This window comes from Capricornis sumatraensis, chromosome 3, assembly GCF_032405125.1.
Source record: "Capricornis sumatraensis isolate serow.1 chromosome 3, serow.2, whole genome shotgun sequence".
NCBI lineage: Eukaryota > Metazoa > Chordata > Mammalia > Artiodactyla > Bovidae > Capricornis > Capricornis sumatraensis.
Window position 1 is genome coordinate 5,198,564 of NC_091071.1, and position 18,900 is coordinate 5,217,463.

General features: G+C 56.1%; 2 protein-coding genes across 6 annotated transcripts; one reads left to right on the forward strand and one right to left on the reverse strand.

Moving 5' to 3' along the window:
- Positions 1-13: 13 nt before the first annotated feature.
- Positions 14-12,061, forward strand: CPSF4 (cleavage and polyadenylation specific factor 4). 2 transcript variants are annotated; one of them, XM_068969528.1, is made up of 8 exons: positions 14-252; positions 3,082-3,132; positions 3,587-3,739; positions 5,454-5,549; positions 5,899-5,992; positions 7,076-7,148; positions 8,622-8,717; positions 11,335-12,061. In XM_068969528.1, the coding sequence occupies exons 1-8, from the start codon at positions 150-152 to the stop codon at positions 11,401-11,403; spliced, it is 735 nt and encodes a 244-aa protein (XP_068825629.1). In that variant the 5' UTR covers positions 14-149; the 3' UTR covers positions 11,404-12,061. The 2 variants fall into 2 exon arrangements, with proteins under 2 accessions (XP_068825629.1, XP_068825630.1); XM_068969529.1 differs by having other exon boundaries at positions 8,625-8,717.
- Positions 12,062-12,590: 529 nt separating this feature from the next.
- ATP5MF (ATP synthase membrane subunit f) lies at positions 12,591-18,065 on the reverse strand. 4 transcript variants are annotated; one of them, XM_068969538.1, is made up of 4 exons: positions 18,014-18,038; positions 14,541-14,648; positions 13,839-13,955; positions 12,706-13,179 (listed from the first exon to the last, which is right to left on the reverse strand). In XM_068969538.1, exons 1-4 carry the CDS (start codon positions 18,036-18,038, stop codon positions 13,151-13,153), a joined length of 279 nt encoding a protein of 92 aa, XP_068825639.1. In that variant the 3' UTR covers positions 12,706-13,150. The 4 variants fall into 4 exon arrangements, with proteins under 4 accessions (XP_068825640.1, XP_068825641.1, XP_068825639.1 ...); XM_068969537.1 differs by having other exon boundaries at positions 12,713-13,179; positions 18,026-18,065; XM_068969539.1 differs by lacking the exon at positions 13,839-13,955 and having other exon boundaries at positions 12,591-13,179; positions 18,026-18,065.
- Between the last annotated feature and the right edge of the window lie 835 nt (positions 18,066-18,900).

Genomic DNA, 18,900 nt, shown 5'->3' on the forward strand with positions numbered 1-18,900 from the left:
GGCGGCGGCGGCGGCGGCTGCGAGGCGAGGCGAAGCGAAGAGAGGCGAGGCTGCGGGGCGCCTGTGCCGCTCAGCCGGTGGCGGGTAGAGGTGTGAGGGCGGCCGGGGACCTGAGCGGGAGCGGGGCCGGTGTGGCTGTCGCCGCCACCATGCAGGAAATCATCGCCAGCGTGGACCACATCAAGTTCGACTTGGAGATCGCCGTGGAGCAGCAGCTCGGGGCGCAGCCGCTGCCCTTCCCCGGCATGGACAGTGAGCGCGGGGTCGGGGAGGGCGGGCGAGGGGCGCGACCCACTCAGCTCCGGGACCTCCCCCCTCTGGTTCCCGGACGCCTTCTCCCTCCGCCCGGGAGCTCCTCCCTTTCTGTCCTGGGACTCCTTTTCCCCCGATTTTGGGACTACTCCCCCTCCCGTCGTTATTTTGACTAGGGAGCCCCCCCGTTCCCGGGGGCTTTTCTAACTCAGGCTTCAGAAAGGCAGGGCGACGTCGGGCAGTTCGAATAACTCTTGAAAGAAGGCGGGTATTCTGATTTGGAAATCCTGCCCCCACTGGCACACACTCCCCAGCTACAGAGACGTACTAAGATAGCCCGTTTTCCCACCTCCAGCCCCACTTTGAGCGCCCTCTTCTTGCTTTCGTCAAAACTGGGCCGTTGGAGGAGTCTTGCTGCGGGAAGGACCCACCTCCCCTTCTCTGTAGGAGACCCCGTACAGAGACTCTTTCCATCCACAGTTCCCGGGCTGTCTCCCGTAACTACCTTGAGGACTCTCAAGCTCCATTTTTCTCCTAGGACTCGCGCTCCTGGGAGCCCATCCCTCAGTGTTTCTCTGGACCCCACCTCTGGGTCTTTAATCCACCCAGGCAGCTACTTAAGTTCCCTTCACTTCACTCGCCCGCATCACACGGTGAATCCTGGCTTCCCCCGTCCCACCCCCAACTCAGGCGGGATGTCTAGCACTTGACTTTTATTTAGTTTGGTCACCCCACTGGGCTTGCTAGGATCTTGGTCCCCTACCAGGGATTGAGCCACGGCCACGGCAGTGAAAGCGGGGAGTCCTAGTCACTGGACCACCAGGGAATTCCTTGAGAGGTCTAGCAGTTTCCTTTCTCCTTTCCAGACGTACTTGAAATCTAATGCTATAACATTACATCTCAGAGGGCTCTTAAAGATCATTGAATTCAAGCCACAGATGGGCCAGCTGAGGCCTGGGTTAGGGAAAAGGACTTGCCAAAGACCACTGAGCTCCAGATGGAGCCAGGTGAGCTAAGCAGGGCTTTTGATCTTTCCACCTGCAGTTCCTGGGCTGTCTCCCGTAACTGCCAGAGGACATGGGCCACAGGCCCCCGTTCTTCCGCCTGTGCCTGGGCTGGTCGAGTCTGCCTGCAGCCTCATTCCCTTCAAGAGGCCACACTTCCATGTGAGATAATGCTCACACTCCAGAGACATAATCCAAACAGCCTTACTTTACACTGTCTCCACTGTACACAGCTTATAAACTGCTGCTCACGTTCAGATACTCTTAAACACACTTGTCCATGCACGTGATCGCTTCATGTTTGTACATTCACTCACACATGTGGCCTTTTCCTGGGCCAATGGCACTAGCTGGAGGCCATCCTCCTCCATGCAGGGCAGCTCTCTCCCTCCCGCCCCGCTTCAGCTTGGAAGCAGATACTTGACTCTGTGAGGGCAGGTGCAGAGGTGAGAACAAACCTGTTTTTAGAGAAGGTCCAGGACACACCTGGCCACAGGTACTGCCTCCACCTTGGGAAGCGCCCTCAGCACTCGCGCCGCCTGCCCAGCATCACGGTCAGTATGTTAGAGTCCAGGGAGGCCACGGCCCTTTCTCTCTCATCCCTACACCTCATTCTGTCTTTTTTTTTTTTTTTTAATATTACCTAGCTGTGTCGGGTCTAGTTGTGGCAAGCAGAATCCTCATTGCAGCTCTCTCGCTCCAGAGCACGGGCCTAGTTTCTCTGGGGCATGTGGGATCTTAGTTTTCTGACCAGGGATCGAACCTTTGTCCCCTGTATTGCAAGGTGGTGGATTCTTAACTACTGGACCACCAGGGAAGTCCCCATTCCCATCTTGATGTGAAGTGGATATATCCATTCTGTCCTGAAGGCAAACTCCTTTATCCTGTCTGCCTAAAACGTGACCCCCAGGACAGTGGACTTTAAGGAATGAAACAAACTTAACCTCTGTAAAGGATGAAGGCCCAGAAATACTCTTAAATGGTACTTTTCTAATGTATTAAGACTTCTCAGACTTTCTTGAAATGCAAACAAGTGACACCCCTGTGACTCTTACTGTTGTAACCTTAAATCTGTCCTAGCAAAATCTGCCTGCTTCCAAGAAGCCAACGAGTCTCTTGCAAGTTAGCAAGCAGAGGCATGCAAGTGGTCTTTAGAGATAGTATCGGTGGGGTTTCCTAAAATGCCTGTTGATAGAAAGCTGAGAAGCCACAGACGGTTTATTCTGGTGGCCATGGCAGGCGAATTCTCAGGCTCCTTGGGACAGCACTGGACCCCACTGGCTTCTCAGCACTCAGCTTTTATTCTCCTGCTCCCCTCACCTGAACCCGCTGCATCTGTGGGAGCGGAAGTCCGTGCTCCTTTAACTATTCCATGTTGGCATTGCATACCAAAAGCAGTACTGCTCTGGTGTCTTCAGTGACGCTCTTCCCTCCAGAATAGCATCTCCGAGGCACCCACCTCTTCTGTGGGTCAAGTTCCTCCTGGGAGTCCCCATTGGCTTGTTCTTCTTAGGAGATCATTCCATCCTTCTGCCCCCAGGTTAAGGAGCCCCTGAATCAGCCCTCTGGAAGGTCTGGGCAGGGGGTAATTAATCTCTGTGACCTTGTGCTCTGTCCTTCCTTCTCCCATCCACTTCTGATTCCTGGAAAGCGTTTTGTTTATAGGAGGTCCTGGATGTCACAGTGGGGAGCTTTTCTCCTTGCTTGACTGGGTTTCTGTTTCCTGTACCTTGACTCCTCTGTGGGTTAAAGGCCAGAAGGGTCCCCACCCCTGTGTTCAGATGTCACACCTCGCCCTGTTTGACACCTCTCATTCTTTCTCCAGAGTCAGGGGCTGCTGTCTGCGAATTCTTTTTGAAAGCTGCCTGTGGCAAAGGTAAGAGACCCTCCCTACATCCCCACGAGGTGTCCTCCACCACCCTGTCCCTGGGCAGGTCCACAGGCTCTCGGATCCCTGGTTCGCCCTGCTTTCTGCAGCTTCACGGTGTCCCTAGGTGTGTTTCCCCATCCCCAGTCTTTCACTGCTCCTACAAATGTTGACGTGTCTTCATATTACCAGAACTCTTCTTTAAATTAAGAAAAATGCCCCCCTTCTCCCCACCTCCCTTAGGCTTCTTAAGTTTCCGTCTTACAGAAATACCTGTGATACCTCGATGGGATGTTTTAGATTTTCCCAAGACACGTTACAGTAAAATCCACAACTATTAAAACCTGAAGCGTGTGCTCACGTGCAGCCTGAGATCACACTGCCTTCTGCTGGGGCAGCTGCCACGTTCCAGGACACACGGCTCGCGGGGGCAGCGGGTCTTCACACCCATCTTCCCCGGCAGGGGGCATGTGCCCGTTCCGCCACATCAGTGGTGAGAAGACGGTGGTGTGCAAACACTGGCTGCGGGGGCTGTGCAAGAAGGGGGACCAGTGCGAGTTCCTGCACGAGTACGACATGACCAAGATGCCCGAGTGCTACTTCTACTCCAAGTTCGGTGAGGCGTGGGGCCGGCCTGCCAGCCTGGCTCCCCGGAGTGGGGGTGGGGAGCCCCCGAGGCTCCGCATGCACGAGACTCGGGGTGTGCGCCGCTGCTCTGGCACCCACGGTGCCTGCCGGCCTCAGTGGGCCCTTTAGTTGTGGGAACTTAGGGTGATTCTCTCATGGCCCCCACGTCTCTGTAGTGCTTCCATTTTCTGAGTGCTTGCGGGTACTTTGGGAGGTTAAGGCAGATCCGGGTCTCACGGTGGGCACAGGAGCAGGGCAGCTGGCTGGGGGCCTTGTTTCTGCCCCAGTGAACCTTCTCCCTTAGTCAGCCGTTGCTGCCGGAGTGGTGACTAGAGGCCTTCTCTCTAGAAGTGTGATCCCAGGTAGGAGCTGGTCTGTCCTCAGTTCAGTTCAGTCGTTCAGTTCAGTCGCTCAGTCATGTCCGACTCTCTGCAACCCAATGAGTTGCAGCACGCCAGGCCTCCCTGTCCATCACCAACTCCCAGAGTTTACCCAAACTCATGTCCATTGAGTCGGTGATGCCATCCAGCCATCTCATCCTCTGTCGTCCCCTTCTCCTCCTGCCCTCAATCATTCCCAGCATCAGGGTCTTTTCCAATGAGTCACCTCTTCGCATCAGGTGGCCAAAGTATTGGAGTTTCAGCTTCAACCTCAGTCCTTCCGATGAACACTCAGGACTGATCTCCTTAAAATACTTCTTAAGAGTAGCCGGTGGGGGGCGCTGTCTTCTGGTGGCAGGAAGCCCTCCTCTTTTCATGAGAAACGGAGATTGCCTCTGTCCCTGCTCAAGGGACAGTGGCCGCCGCCGAGCTGAGTGAGCTGTGTGGAGAAGCCAGGGTGGTAGGGCTTAGTCAGGGCTCAGTGGAGCTGGTGTGCTCCCCAACGCAACTAGACTCCCGGCTCTGCCCTGGACGAGGCTGCCCAGGAGGAAGCCCTGTTGGTCAGGACGAGGCTGGGCTCTGGCCGGGGAACTGCTAGCCTCAGGCAGGGGGCTGGAAGCCTGCTGTGCACTGTTGTCTGAGGAGACTTAATTCTTTCAGCAGCCCGACAGGTAGGCCTGCTGGCTTGTTAATGATAGTTGTAGCTTTTTTTGTAGAGGCAATATAAGCTGGTTTGATTCCTGGATGGGAATCAATCCAGAATCCTTGCCTGGGAAATCCCATGGACAGAGGAGCCTGGCAGGCTCCCACAGGGTCACAGAGAGTTGGACACGACTGAGCGACTAAACTGCAACCATAGGGCCCCAGCTGTGAGTTCCCAGAGCTTCCCTACTGTTGTCCTGAGAGGCAGTCCTCAGACCTTCTCCCTGTCCCAACTTGAAGAACGCATCAAAGCAGACCGGTGATTTCCTGCTGGTCTCAGCTGGTCTCAGCTGGTGGGTTTGCACATCTGGACCCCCCACAATGCCCAGGACACCTCCTCTGGGTGAGGGGTGGAGCCGGGAGCTGTTTGACGAGGTGTATCCTAGCGTCTGTGACCCTCGAGGCAGCACAGACTGAGGGGGAAGGACCGTCCCAGCCCAGGTACAGGCCAGGTGACTGAGGCTCTGAGACACACTGCCCTGGGTCTCAGGGCTCGCTGGGCCGGGACAGGGCACTGGAACCCCTGGCCCTCCCTGCTGTCCTGCAGCCCCGGCCTCCGGAGAATCAGGGGTGGGTCTGGGTCCAGCTCCCCCCAGACCCACCCCTGTCTGGTCCCCGCAGGGGAGTGCAGCAACAAGGAGTGCCCGTTCCTGCACATCGACCCCGAGTCCAAGATCAAGGACTGCCCGTGGTATGACCGCGGCTTCTGCAAGCACGGTAGGTATGGGGTGGCAGGGCCCCCGGCCAGAGGACCGTCCTCCCCGACCCTGCCCACGTCCTGCCTGTTCCTACAAACATTGTATTAGGCATTTGGGAGCTGGTGAGGCTTTGTCACACCCTCAAGTCCCTCCCCAGGCCAGGTGCCCCTGGACCGCATCCTTACCTGGATTTCTGACCAGGAGACTAGTGTTTGAGACGCTGTGTGTCCTGCCCGCCGGCCCTGCTGAACACGAGGCAGAGCCAGCATCTGAAGCCATTTTTGCACTCTGACCCCCGGGTGGTGGTGTGGGCAGGGCTCTGACCGGCAGAGGGGATGGTCTGAGTGGCCCTGTGCTCTGCTCTGCAGGCCCCCTGTGCAGGCACCGGCACACGCGGAGAGTCATCTGTGTCAATTACCTCGTGGGATTCTGCCCGGAGGGGCCCTCGTGTAAATTCATGCAGTGAGTACCAGGCCCTGTGCCCCCGTGTCTCTCCTGGGCCCACCTGGGCTTTGACCACTGGGCAGTGTCATCACCGGGTCTGGGGAGGGGCCACTGCTGCTTCTGAGCTGGGAGGTGGCTCTGCCTAAACCAGGGTTTGACCTTTACTGGGTCACAGTCCATCTTGGCCTCAGATAAAAACTCTGGTCCCCGTACTCCAGAAAAACTCAAGACACACATGACCTCAAGCCAAGAACCTGTGCCCTCAAGGAAGGAACTTCAGTTTCCAGCAGGGCCTTCTGCATGAAGGCACTGGGCTTAGACTTCTCTGGACACGGGTTCATAGACCCTCGTGTGAAAGAAGGTCCCCATTTCACACATGGGAACATGGAGGCTCCGAGCCCCGCCACTGGCCAGGGGCAGGTGGGGACAGGAGGGGGCGCTTGGTCAGAGGCAGGTCTGTGGCCTCTAGAGCCCAGTCCTCCTGCCAGCAGGGCCCAGCGCCCCTCCCCTGGGCCTCAGGGCCCATCTGTCACTTTGGGTGGTCGTGGGTGGCGGCACTGGGACCCAGAGTAGTGTCAGCCCACCCCCACCCCTCACTGCCTCCGTCCACACTGCTGACACCCACATGGCAGCCATGTCCTGCTCACTGCCACGTGGTGGGCAGGTGGCGGGTGCTGCTGACTTGGTCCTCGTCCCGAGATGCAAGGCCGGGAGCCTACAGGTGACCCAGGGGTTCCTCTGTGTGGGCAGGGGGGTGGGGGTCATGTCCACCAGGACTCTGGGCAGAGGTCTAACGCCGTCCCTGCAGCGCAGGGTGTGTGCTGGGAGGGCCTCTGTGCCCGCCAGCCGTGTTTCCCTCCTCTCTCTCAGCACCGCTCACCGGGGCACACAGCTAGGTGTAGGCAGAGCTGGATCTGAGTCCAGACGCCTCAGATCCGTCCCGAGGCCCGGCAGAGCTGAGTGCCAGCCCCCTCCCTCCGTCCAGGTAGCTCGTGTGGCCCTGGGCTCAACGAGAGGCCGGCTGGGATTTTTCTGGGGCCAGAATTTGGGAGCCCGCCTGCCTGGCTCCTCTCTCAACTCCTCTTCTCCTCTCGTGGCCAGCCCTCGATTTGAACTGCCGATGGGAACCACTGAGCAGCCCCCGCTACCGCAGCAGACGCAACCACCCACAAAGGTACCGTGCCCCGGGCCCGCGGTGCTGCGGGGCCTGGCAGCGCCCTGGCCGCAGCGCACTCACTGCCTGCCCCAGCGTGGGGTCTGCCGGAGAGCCGGCGGGAGACCGCGAGAGGAAGGTGGGGGCGGGGGCCGGAGCAGAGGGGAGTCACCCGGGTTCCAGCAGAAGCTCCAAGGGGGCAGAGCGGCCGGCACCTTCTTGAGGTGGAGGGCGGCCTGCTGCAGCCAGACGCCCGCGGGGTTCCTCTTCCCGTCTCGCCTGCGGGCCTGGGAGCGGCCTGGGCACCCCATGTCTGCCACGCTGGCTGCAGGCCCTTCCCTCCACAATGAGACTTGCCCGAGGGGCCCAGCGGGGCGGGAGCAGACCTGGGAGCAGAAGCAAGGCTGCCTGGTTCTCTGGCCGGGCCTGAACGTGGGAAGGGATGCTGGGCACAGAGGCTGAGGGACCAGCTGGCTCCAGTCTCCTAGGTGAGGGGGCCCAACTCCCACCCCGCAGTGGGCCATTTCCCTCGAGCAAAGGAGAGGGAACTGCCCTGAACGCATGGGAATCTGCGGCAGTGCCCCCCAAACCAAGGGCACTTTGGGTTTGGTTACCGGCGGTGGATGGGTCCCAGAGGAAGGCCAAGTGGGTGTCCCCGGCAGGGTCTCAGCGGGCCGATGAGCTGCCCAAGCCTCACCTCTCACCTGGCTGGACTCTGAGCCTGCTGTCGGGGCCCGGCCTGGCCCTCTGTCTGTGCTGGAGGTCGAGCAGCTTGGAGGGGATGCTGCCACCCTCACCACCCTGATCCCCACCCTCCCGCGGGTGTGGGATAAACCAGCAGAGCCGGGCGTTCCCAGTTCCCAGCTCAGGGCTCCTGCGCTGATGGGCCCAGAGGCAGGGTCCCACTGGGTCGGGCAGTGGCCATGCTGTCCAGGCCCCACCAAGGCGCCCCGTCCCCTTGCTCCCTAGCAGAGGGCCCTCTCAGCCCCTAGACCGCAGGTCAGCATGTCAGCCTCCGACTCTTTTCTGTGACTGTTGCCCGCCGTGTAGGCTCTAAACAGCTGGCTGAACCAAGCGTTCATCCTGACCTGAAGCTAGAACCTCACAAACAAAAGTAAGGCCTGCTCATGCCCTCGCCCCGCCACCCCGGAGGCCGCCTGTCTCTCTGGTGTTTTGTTTCCACTTTTATTTTTCGTTTCTGTGTGTCTGCATGGTGTTTTCGGGCAGCGGCTCCTGCCGTCGTCGCCAGGCGTTTCTTTCCTGCCTGCTCTCCCGAGCGGGGCACCGCGGAAGCCCTTCTTGCGCTGGCCGTGGCCGCGGTCGTGCGGGAGGAGGCCCGCCCTCTTTTCTCCTCTCCCCATCGGTAGTCTGCCTGCACGCGTTTTCCGCAGTAAAACCGTGTTGTGTAACTCTTTCCAGCAAAGTAACAATCCGCCATTACAAAGGTCGTCCTCCTTGATCCAGTTAACGAGTCAGAACTCTTCTCCCAACCAGCAGAGAACCCCGCAGGTCATCGGGGTCATGCAGAGTCAAAACAGCAGCGCCGGCAGCCGAGGACCCCGGCCACTGGAGCAGGTCACGTGCTACAAGGTGAGTCCTGGGGCCGGCGGGGGCGTCTTCCACAGGCCACGCCATCCCCTCCTTCCCCAGAGAGTTAGCTCATGTTGAAGAATGAAGACATCTTTGTTTTTGCTAATTGGAAGAGAAAAACGGGGCCACTCCGGTGAGCTAGACCATGCCACTTCCACGACACACTAAGGCCAGGTTAACAACTAAACCCCTGCTGTTGAGTGAACAGATTGCGCACGCAAGAAAGGGATGGCAATCTTCCAGAGCCCAGGAACGGAGTGAGCCCTGAACCTCTGGGGGAGGCGGGGTCCTCACACCCGTGGCGCACCCGAGGGAAAGGGGCAGAGCGTTAGATCTGCCTGGTGAGGAGTCAGATTAGGACACACAGTGGGATGTTCAGGGGAAGGGCACGCTTTTTTAAAAAAACTTACTAGAAAACTGGTCTCACTCTTGGCTCTGGGTGGAAAGTGGGGCGGGGGGAATCCTTTCAGAGTTGGTCGTCACTGGTGGGCAAGCCCTTCCTCCTTGAGTTTGAGCCTTGGTGAGGGCCGAAAAGCCACAGGCCGGGTTTTCTAATTTAAAACAGCCCCCTGGTAACGTAGCTTCGAGATATTTATAACTCAACCCAGCCGACACAGAATTCCCACAATGAGGTTTCCCCAGAAGAGAGCTCGTGACTGAAAGTATAGGAGGCAACAAGCACCGGCGAGTGAGTCGGCAGGAACGGCCAACAGAACTAGGTTCACGGAGGCTTCAGACGGGGGGTTAGACGGAAGACGGCATTAGTACAGGCTTCTTGTGAAGACTTCCAGGAGGTGCAGAAGAGTGGGGGCGCACAGGGGGTGCTGCCCTTTACCCCGCCTTTCCTGAGGGCAGCCACCGGCCTTGGCCATTCGCCGCCACGCTGTTTGCTGTGCCCTCCGCACTCGCAGCTCCTACAGGAGCTCCAGTTGGAGACATGCTCGTCTGAACTTCCTCACAGCAGCACAGGGACAGGGCAGCTTTTAATGTAAATAGGGCCCTCGGGTGCAATGTCCTCTGATCCCTTTTACCTTACATTCTGAGTCTGTCATGATAATTACTCCAGTGTATTTCACTGGCTGCGTAATTTTACCAGTTCTCTGTTGGTAGTTTTAGTTTTCGCTGCTAAAAACAGCACTGAGCCTGACTGACATGGGTGAGCTCTCGTCTGGTGTCTGGAGCACCCACAAGTAGAAGGGCCGAGTCAAAAACTATACGCTTATATTGTTTCTGGAACTTGCCTTCAGGAAGGGCTGAGTCACTATGGCCATCAGACACTCACTGAGCACCTCCTCTGCCGTCGCTCCTTCCCAGGAGGGGTCTCGTTCTGAAGGAGGGGCAGGCAGGTGCCCAGACACCAAAGTTAGGAGTGCCCACGTGTGTAGGGAAGGCCTCACAAATTCATGAGCTTGAGCCCTGACTGGTGAGAATGTGGAAAGGGGGCTGTGGAAGCAGGTGAGTGGAGGGGAGGGGGGAGGTTGTCAGATGGCTTCCGACCAGGCAGTTCTCAAGTACAGTGAGGAGCCTCAGGCGTCCTGGGTCAGCCGCGCTGTCACCTTGCCCCTCCAGGACTCATCAGCAGGGCCTCTGAGGAGCCAGCTTCCGTAAAAAGACGGGGCTAGGGGACAAACCTAACCACCCCTTCCTGCCGCGGGCACAGTTGATATTAAAGCCACCTCGGGAATCCTGGAGGCCAGTAGACGTGCCAGGTGCTGTAAGCAGAGGTGCTCAGTTCCTCCCTCTGGTTACCATGTCTACCAAAGGCCCAGCTGGCAGCTATACAGGCCACTCGTGCACACGACTTAACACCTGCAGATTAGACAGGCTTGAGAACTTGGGGACTGTGGGGTCAGGGGATAGAACAGGCCAAAGCCCCAGACCGAGGAAGTGAGGACTGAGAGGGCACTGGGGGGCTGGTGTAGGGTGGGTGCCCCTACCTGTCTCCCGACCCCTTGTTTAGTGGTTGAGGCTGCCTTTTCCTTCCTTATAATCCCCTTCTGCTCTCTGAGGAGTAATGAGAATGAAGAGAAACTAAGGAAGGGTCTTGAATCAGCAGCAGCAGGGACAGGAAGCCAGGCTCAGGGCTAGGTTTTTAAGGATATTCTACCAGATCTGTTGACCCAAGTCTAATCAAATTTCCCGTCTCTCTGATCCCTTGAGCAAACCTGGCCCAGGGGTAGCTTAGACAAGTATGCAGCAGACAGGAGGGAGAGCCCTTTGGGTGCAGCCCACCCTCTGTCCACGCAGTGAGTCCCTGAGTTAGGGGAGGAGCCTGGGGGCTTCTCCCACGCTGCCGCCTCCCTGTCCCCAGGAGCCCCAGAACTGTGCCTCAGAGGTGAGTGGCTGGCCAAGTGCAGAGGGGCTCGGCCCCTGCTCAGGTGGGGTGCTCTGGTGCCGTGGGCTTTGCTCCTGAACCCAAACACTGGAGGCCGCTGTGGCCACGTGCTTGCTTACGCCTGTGGTCCCTGGGCCGCTTGGCCTTCTGGAAGTCCCTTTCCCCACCAAGCGCCAGACTTGCGGCGTCCCCGTCCTCAGCCTGGCGCTTGGTGGGGTGCTGCCTCAGTTGAGAACTGCATCTGAAGCAGCGTTTCTATTTGTTCCCTCCCCGCGTTCCCAGTGTGGTGAAAAAGGACACTACGCCAACAGATGCACCAAAGGGCACCTGGCCTTTCTCAGCGGACAGTGACAGCAGCTGGAGCCGGCTCAGAGCAGCCTGGGGGCCCCGTGCTGGGGGCTGCTCTGGGCCATTCCTGGGAGTGTGCGTTTAACTGTTGCATGCCAGCGTTGGTGCAGCTCTGGCTGGAGCCGGCAGGCAGGCACGCTGGGTTTTATTCTTAGGGGCTACATCTTGTCAGCATCCCTATCGTTTTGCTGTAATCTCTTTTTAAAAGGGGGACGTGTGTTCCAGTCCGGCCCCTCGGGTTGGCCTCATGTCTGTCGAGGTATCAAAGCCTCCTGTCTGGGGCCCTGCACACCACCCTCGGGAGGGAGGAAGCTGCAGGAAAGGCCTTGTGCTTACAGCAGTTGGGTACCGCGGGCAGCCCTTCCCCTTGGGCCTCCGTAAACAAGCTGCAGCCGGGTCACGCCCGCTTCCTCCCTGTCCTGCCGCATCAGAGGCTGTATCTGTTGGCGGGGTTTGGATAAGCCGGCCCTTCAGGGCAAGCTCCAGTGTGCTCGCCACCTCAGCCGGGCCCTGCTCCCTGGTGGCCATGGTTGAGGAGGGGTGCAGGGCCAAGGCTGTCGTGCGTGATGCCCTGTCCTCTGTGCGCATCTTGGGGTACCTGCCTGTTGATGGTGTACCTTAAGCTGGGGCCGCCAGCCTTTCCAGACACGCAGTTCACCTGTGGACCTACCTCCCGCGCCGTCGAGCATCTGTACTGTCGGATACCTTGGGCCCAGAGGAGAGGCACTGGCTCTGAGCCTGGAAATGTGAAACTGGCGCCTGCAGCCTGCAGGGCAAATGGGCCTGTTCGAGTTCAATTACAGGAACCATTTTTATGCAGTTGATTAAAGCTTGTTTTGTAAGCTGTGTCTCATTACTTCAGGGACTCCATGACAAGGAGAAGGTTCTTGTTGCTGGCTGCATAAGCTTTGACGTTGGTGCTCCCTTTTCCCTTTAGTGAAAGTAATCACATGACAGGAAGTGATGCTGGGGCGTTGGGGTAGCATCCTGGAAGCCTGGTCATGGACACAGTCGCCTGGCAGGTGTCCCTCGTCTCAGGTGTTAGGAGACTGGTTCTTTCAACTTCAGATCTTGCAGGAGGTGATCAGCCACAGCATCTCATCCTTGATATTCCCCATGTGTGTATGCTCACTACGCACCCCTTAGTAAGAAACGGATTCTGACCTTGATGTCACTTTATCTCTGGTAGAGTGTAAGGAAGAGGCTGCTGGGCACAGCAGCCTGAGCTCCTGTCGGGCCTTCTGCTTTCCCTTCCCACCTGTGTCATCCCGCTGACCTTCCTGCAAGTGAGGCTACTCACCAGGACCAGATGGGCCCACACGCCTGGTTCCCTAAGACCCCTATAGCCCAGGATGGTGCAGAAAGATGGCGGAGGGGAGAACATTCTTAGGAACTAGGGCATCTGCCTTAGACTGAGTCTGCCAGCTGACAAAAGACCAAAAGTGAGGCAGAAAGAAGGAAAGCACCTTAGCACTGTTGACTGGGCACGAGGTGACCTCCAGGACACTGGAGCAAGATCCTGAAGCTCAAGGTTCAAAGTCCTGGGCTGCCTTGCCAGCCCCCTCTGGAAGCTGTACAATCACCCCACCCCAGCTTGTGTAGCAGGAGCTTCAGGGGAGGCAATTGGCTGAGCCAGTGAGGCAGTCCAAGTACCAGTCATTTTTTATTGGATGTTAATTCTCCATTAGGATGTGAAAGGATTCGGGGGCGCCAGCAAAGGTGGTGGTCAGGAATGCAGAGTGCGCCCTTTTCAGTGGTACTTGCGGAGTCGCTCGTGCTCTGGAGTCAAAAAGGCAAAATGGTAGAGAGTTCTTCTCAGGTGTGGAGAAAGCACAAGGCGACAGGGAGGGCAGTGGGCAAAACTGCACGAAGCCCTCCTGAGAACTTTCAGGAGACGCCCTACAGCCTGCTTGAATCAGGAGCTCATCTGCCCCCTGAAGGCACTCCCGCTCAGAAAAACCACCCATGCGCCCACCCTCAGGGCCAGCACTGCTCGGGATGCCCCAGGCTGCACACCGTCCATGAAACCCAGTCAGTGGCCACTGCCAACACTTCCTGGCCTCCCACCAGATAAGACTTCTCAGATCTCAGGATGGGAGACGCCACGCTTCACCAGAGCCCAGATAGCGGACTGCAGCCTGCAACCCACTGCCCTCTGCACACTGGCTGCTAGGAAGATGAAACCAAGATTCCCACCAACCTCTGGCAGAGCCTGCAGTATCTGACAGAAGGCTGCCTAAATGTTTTCACCTCACGTTCACCTTACTTTTCCTGACTCTCTCTTTGCCACAGTTTTCTCCCTTAAAACATGCCATATTCTGGTAGGTCCCTCCAATTCTTCAGCTGTCTGTGGGGTGACTTCTAAATGAGACGGTGAACCAATCCCACCCTGTCAGGGGAGACCCCACCAGAGGCAAAGCAATCCAGAAGAGACTCACTGAGCTCCTTGTAACAGCGGCAGTAGTTGAAAAACACGTAGGCCGCCAGCACCATCGAGAGCCCCGCGACGCTCCCTTTCTTCACGTTCACGTACTTGTTGTAATACCGATAGTAACCTGCGAACGGGGTCGGGGGGGCCACTCCTGAGGACACGTTCTAACGGGAGAGGGCAAAGCTGAGGACAGGCCTCAGCGCAGGAGGAAACAGCACGCAAGAGACAGCAGAGGGTGGTCAGAATCAGAAAGGAAAGCAATGAGCCCTCGGCCCACCCCCCGGGGGGCTGGCGACCACACAGGTCCCATGACATGACAGGACTGATCTGCCTGGTCACGCACTGTGAAAGGACAGACCCGAGAGACAGACCGTTTCAGATGCCCATCCTGCCAGTCTGGGCTCGCAGGGAGACGAGCATCGCAGACTAGAGTCCCCTGTGCTTCCAGCTCATTTTCCTCTTAAGGCTTAATGACATTTCTTTAACACAGAGGCAGTGGCACACATTCCAGACAGGAGATATGTTTTCTCCTGTCAAGAAAGGAGCCAGCCTTTCACAGGACCCATCAAACATGGAAATTCGAGGCCTAACAATCTCTGTCCTCTACATAACTTACAGGCCTAAAACTGGCCAAGTTAATTCAGGGTGAAAAAAAGACCTGAAGACCCAGAGGCTTGCTCTTATTTACACATGCCCATAAGGCTCTGACCTCTTTGAAATGCTCCAGCGATGCCTGAAGGGGTGAAATCCCGCATCAGTATCCAGCTTGGCAGCTCCCCTAGTTTGACTTCCAGGAGCTTCTTCTCCTTCAGGGGCACTGAAAAGGGCAACACAAAAGCACACCCAGTGAGAGGGTCTCCCGGTTACACACACAGCATCTGTCTGTGTCACGTCAACCACTCAGTGATGATGCGTTCAGTAACATCACGAAACAGAGGCTGCACGTAAGTAATACTATGGGTAAACGTGTCACACCAAATAGATTATCTTAAGCCAGAGTCTATGTATTGCAGAACAAGATCCTAAATAACAGCCTGCCAGGAATAACTATAAAAAGGGAACTAAGGGCCATGAAAGAGAGATGGAGGATGGATGCCTTTATCTTGTAAGGAGGAGTGGGGAAAACTGACTCAGAGAAGTTGGCGAATCCTAAACAAAGGCAGAGAGCCTGCAGGCCGTGGGGGCACAACTCGACCTCAGGTCTGGTTCCCACGCTCCTGAAGCCAGTCTGACTCCTACCTCGAGCATCCCACCTCAGAGCACAGACGTCAAATGACTTGGTCAGAGCCATTCCAGAGACCCCATGGGCCCCAGACCATTTCCCAGTGAGAATTTGGACACAGGAAGGGCTCTTGTTTGAGGCCATACTATATTCATCTCTGGGCTTAAGAGTAACAGAGGGGCTGGCCCTGTGAACGCTCATAAAGGGAGGGAATGGCCTCTCTGCTGTCCTCTTCCCAGATGTCAACTTTAAAACATCTGGCAGGCGTACTCTTCAGAGCAAGGAGTCAAGGGGCGCTGCTTCTTAAAGATGACCAAGAGGAGCCGGATTTAACCATTCCAAGGTGTCTTCTCCATTTTCAGGATCTAAGGAAAGGCTTGGGCTCCTTAAGGACTAACCTTGAGAGTTCACGGGGGGGAATCCCACCATGAGCTCTTATCAAGGGCAAGGGCCATCATCAGGCTTAATGGCACATTCACACAAACTATGAAAACATTCACACTGTCTTGCATTCTCGTTCAGGGGCTGACAAGTGCCTTGGCACATCAAAGGAGAAAAAAAGCCAACCGTTCATTTTTCTTCATATTCACATGTCTGTGTAATGGTTTAGTCACTCGGTTGTGTCTCTCTCTTTGCAACCCCATGGAGAATAGCTCCAAGAGTTATGTATCTGTGCTATGAAGAAAAGAGCATTTCTGTAACCAAAACCAAGAAATGTATAAGCACAGAAAAAAAAAAAAAAGCCATACACACACATTAGCCTTAAGGAGAGCCAAGTACAGCACCATCACAAAACTCCCAGAGACCATCAGATTCATGAGATGCAAGTACACTCACTCACTCCAAGAGTTTCTCCCTCAGCAGAACCCAAAGGCCACAGTCCTTGGCCGCATACCGCCCACCCCCCGCCCCCGCCACACTGCTCTGCAGGGGCTGCCTCACGCCAGTAGAGCGTGGTGAGGAACAGAAAAGACGCTACCATCAAGTATTCCGGGTTTAGTGCCACTTTGAAGCTGTGTGCCCTCAGGCAAGTTACTGCCTTCTTTGTGCCTCAGTTTCTTCTTCTGTAAAATGAAGTAGGAATAGTACCTGCCTTGCTACTGAGCTCCAGGTACTGTGTAAATAGGAATTATTATTATCTGTCTCCCTGCCTGTCTGTGAGCTGTCTGAAGGTGAGAGTTCCCCACACACAGTTCCTGGTCATGACAGAATTTCACTGAAGGTTAAGAAAGGACCACAGGTTCTTGGGAGGGCAGGTGACTACCTGACTTCATTTTATGACTTCAAAAAGCATACTGTCCACCTATATGGAGGGACACAGAGAGACACAAGTGTCTTCTGTGTGCTAAATCTGACCAGAGAGTGAAAAGTTTAAAGTTTTGCAGGTCACACAAGGTCTCTGTAACATAGTCTTAAAAAAAGGAAAAACAAAAAACAACTATTTATGCACATATGCTGCACTGCAAGTCAGGCAAGATCTTAGTTCCCTGACCAGGAATGGAACCCAAACCCCCACCACCCCCACCCCTTCCCCACAATGGCAGCACAGAGCCTTAACCACTGGACCACCAGGGAAGTCCCTGAACAAATATATTTTAAAACACATAAAAACTATTCTTGGTTCACAGATCATACAAAAAATAGGCCACAGGAAATCCGGCTGATTGGCCACTCTATCAACCCAGATCTCATCTATCACTGTTGGTACTCCCATCACTTTATCTGATACTGAATTCGTGGCTTTATGCTCTGGTGACAGATGTCACCTAAAAGCTCATTAGTACACGGACTCCAATCCCTTCACCTGGGTGACTCTGATGGGCCAGATGTGACATGACCTCACCCAAAGGTCACGCAGGGAAAGCCGGATGGCACCACTCAACAGTGGCCCAGGCAGTGTTCCGAGCACCTCATAGGCTCTCCACAACTCTCTGCTACAATAAGAAACCAAGACTCAAGGTTTCCTTTTCCCACGCTGTCCTGTTTACACAACACAACCACCCTGGATAAATATTCTCATGCCCGTTCTTACAGATGAAAAAAAAGCATCGTTACCATCTTTTTTGACCCCCTTTTCATGTCTCCAGGCTGAGATTTAAGAATATAGAAACTGAGGGAAGACACAGACCCATGAGTCAGAATTCTGCCATTATCATGCAGTGTGACCACAAGCAAGCCACACCACATCTCTGACCCGTTACTTTCCTCACCTTTAAAATGGGATCAACGTTCCCGGCACTGACCTCCTGACAAGGTTACTGTGAGGGTCCAGAGCTAAAATATGGTGGTTCCAGTATTTCTTTAAAAATCAGTGCGGACAGTCTGGTGAGTGTAGAGATTTATACACGCACATCATCCAAAAGGCTGATGGTCATACGGTCACTTGTGTGATTAAAAGCTCCGTTTACCGCAAGACCCCAGTAGCCTAGGTTTGAATCCCACCTCAGCCCACTCACCACTAGTGACCTTGAATAGGTCACTTCACCTTTCTAAGCCTATTCAACACACTCAAGCGTCGACCCTTCCGTGGTGTCAGGCTCTGTCCCATGCATAGCTCCTCTGGAAACTGAATCTGAGTTTCCGCTTAACACGGAGGGCTCAGGTGCAAAGAAACTGCCAGAGCATGGATAAGAGTGCCATTCCTCAGCGAGGAGAGGAGGGTGGTCAGAGGCGCGCGTTCCCAGGCCCCGAGGCGCGTCGCCGGGATGCCGTCGCCCTCCCCGCCGCAGCCGAGCGGCGCCGGCTCTGGGCAGCCGGGAGGCACCGCTGGGCGAGAGGAGGAGGGTCGGGCGGTGCTGGACCCTGAACAGAGGGTCCGGTAGGCCTCAAGTGAGGGCGCGGCGAAGGTCCTGCGCGAAGGGGAGGCACTCCTGCACTCTGTCCCTCTCTTCCCTGTGCGACTCTGGGCACTGGGCCCCAAACCCCGACTCCTGCCTCCACCCGAGTAGCCCTAAATGGACCCGGAGACTCACCGACTGACGCCATCTTGGAGTCCTGGCTGTCCGCTCGGCGGGGCTGCGCAAGGACTGCTGGGTAGGGAGCATGCCCTCTGGGGGCCAGAAGCAGAGGCTCACGGGAAGCAGGTCGAGAAAGGGAGGAGGCTGGGCTTGCAAGTGCGCCATGAGTTGAAGGGCGAGGTAACGTAGGCAAAGTCCCGCGACCCCGCAGTGGGGAAGCCGGGCGGGAAGCGGGCGGGGGTGACGGGGTAGGAGTGGAAGTGATAAGGCTCACCTTGGGCTTCCAGCCCCAGGAGGAGATTGGAAGGGACCAAAAAAACGGGGGGGAGGGGGAATAGGGGAACAGCATCTTAGCTTTCTTACTCTGTCGCCTTAAATTTGTTGTGAAGGATGACAGGGGCATATTAAGATCTTTCTCCCAACTGTGCCTGGTGGGAGATTCAAGGAATCCCCGGTTACCAGGAAAAGATTCCCTTATACCTCAGTCAGTAAAGAATCTGCCTGCAATGAAGGAGACTCGGGTTCGATTCCTGGGTCGGGAAGATCGCCTGGAGACGGAGAATCCCATGGACAGAGGAGCCTGGTGGGCTACAGTCCAAGTGGTCGCAAGAGTGGGACACGACTGAGTGACTTTCACTTTACTTAGGTTTGATTCCAGAGTAACTGTGTGTCCACGCTCTGGGACTGCACCCTAAGGTCGGTAACAAGCAATACCCTAGGGATACACAACTCCTTTGTGCCCCTTCTCCAGGCGCAATGATGATGCCTTACCACCATCTTGTTCTTCCTGGAAAGGTGGCAATAACCCTTTCTGGTTAAGCAATTCTGACTTGGGCAAGATGCTTCAATAGCCTGAATCCTAGTTTCCTTCTCTGTAAAATAGGGATATA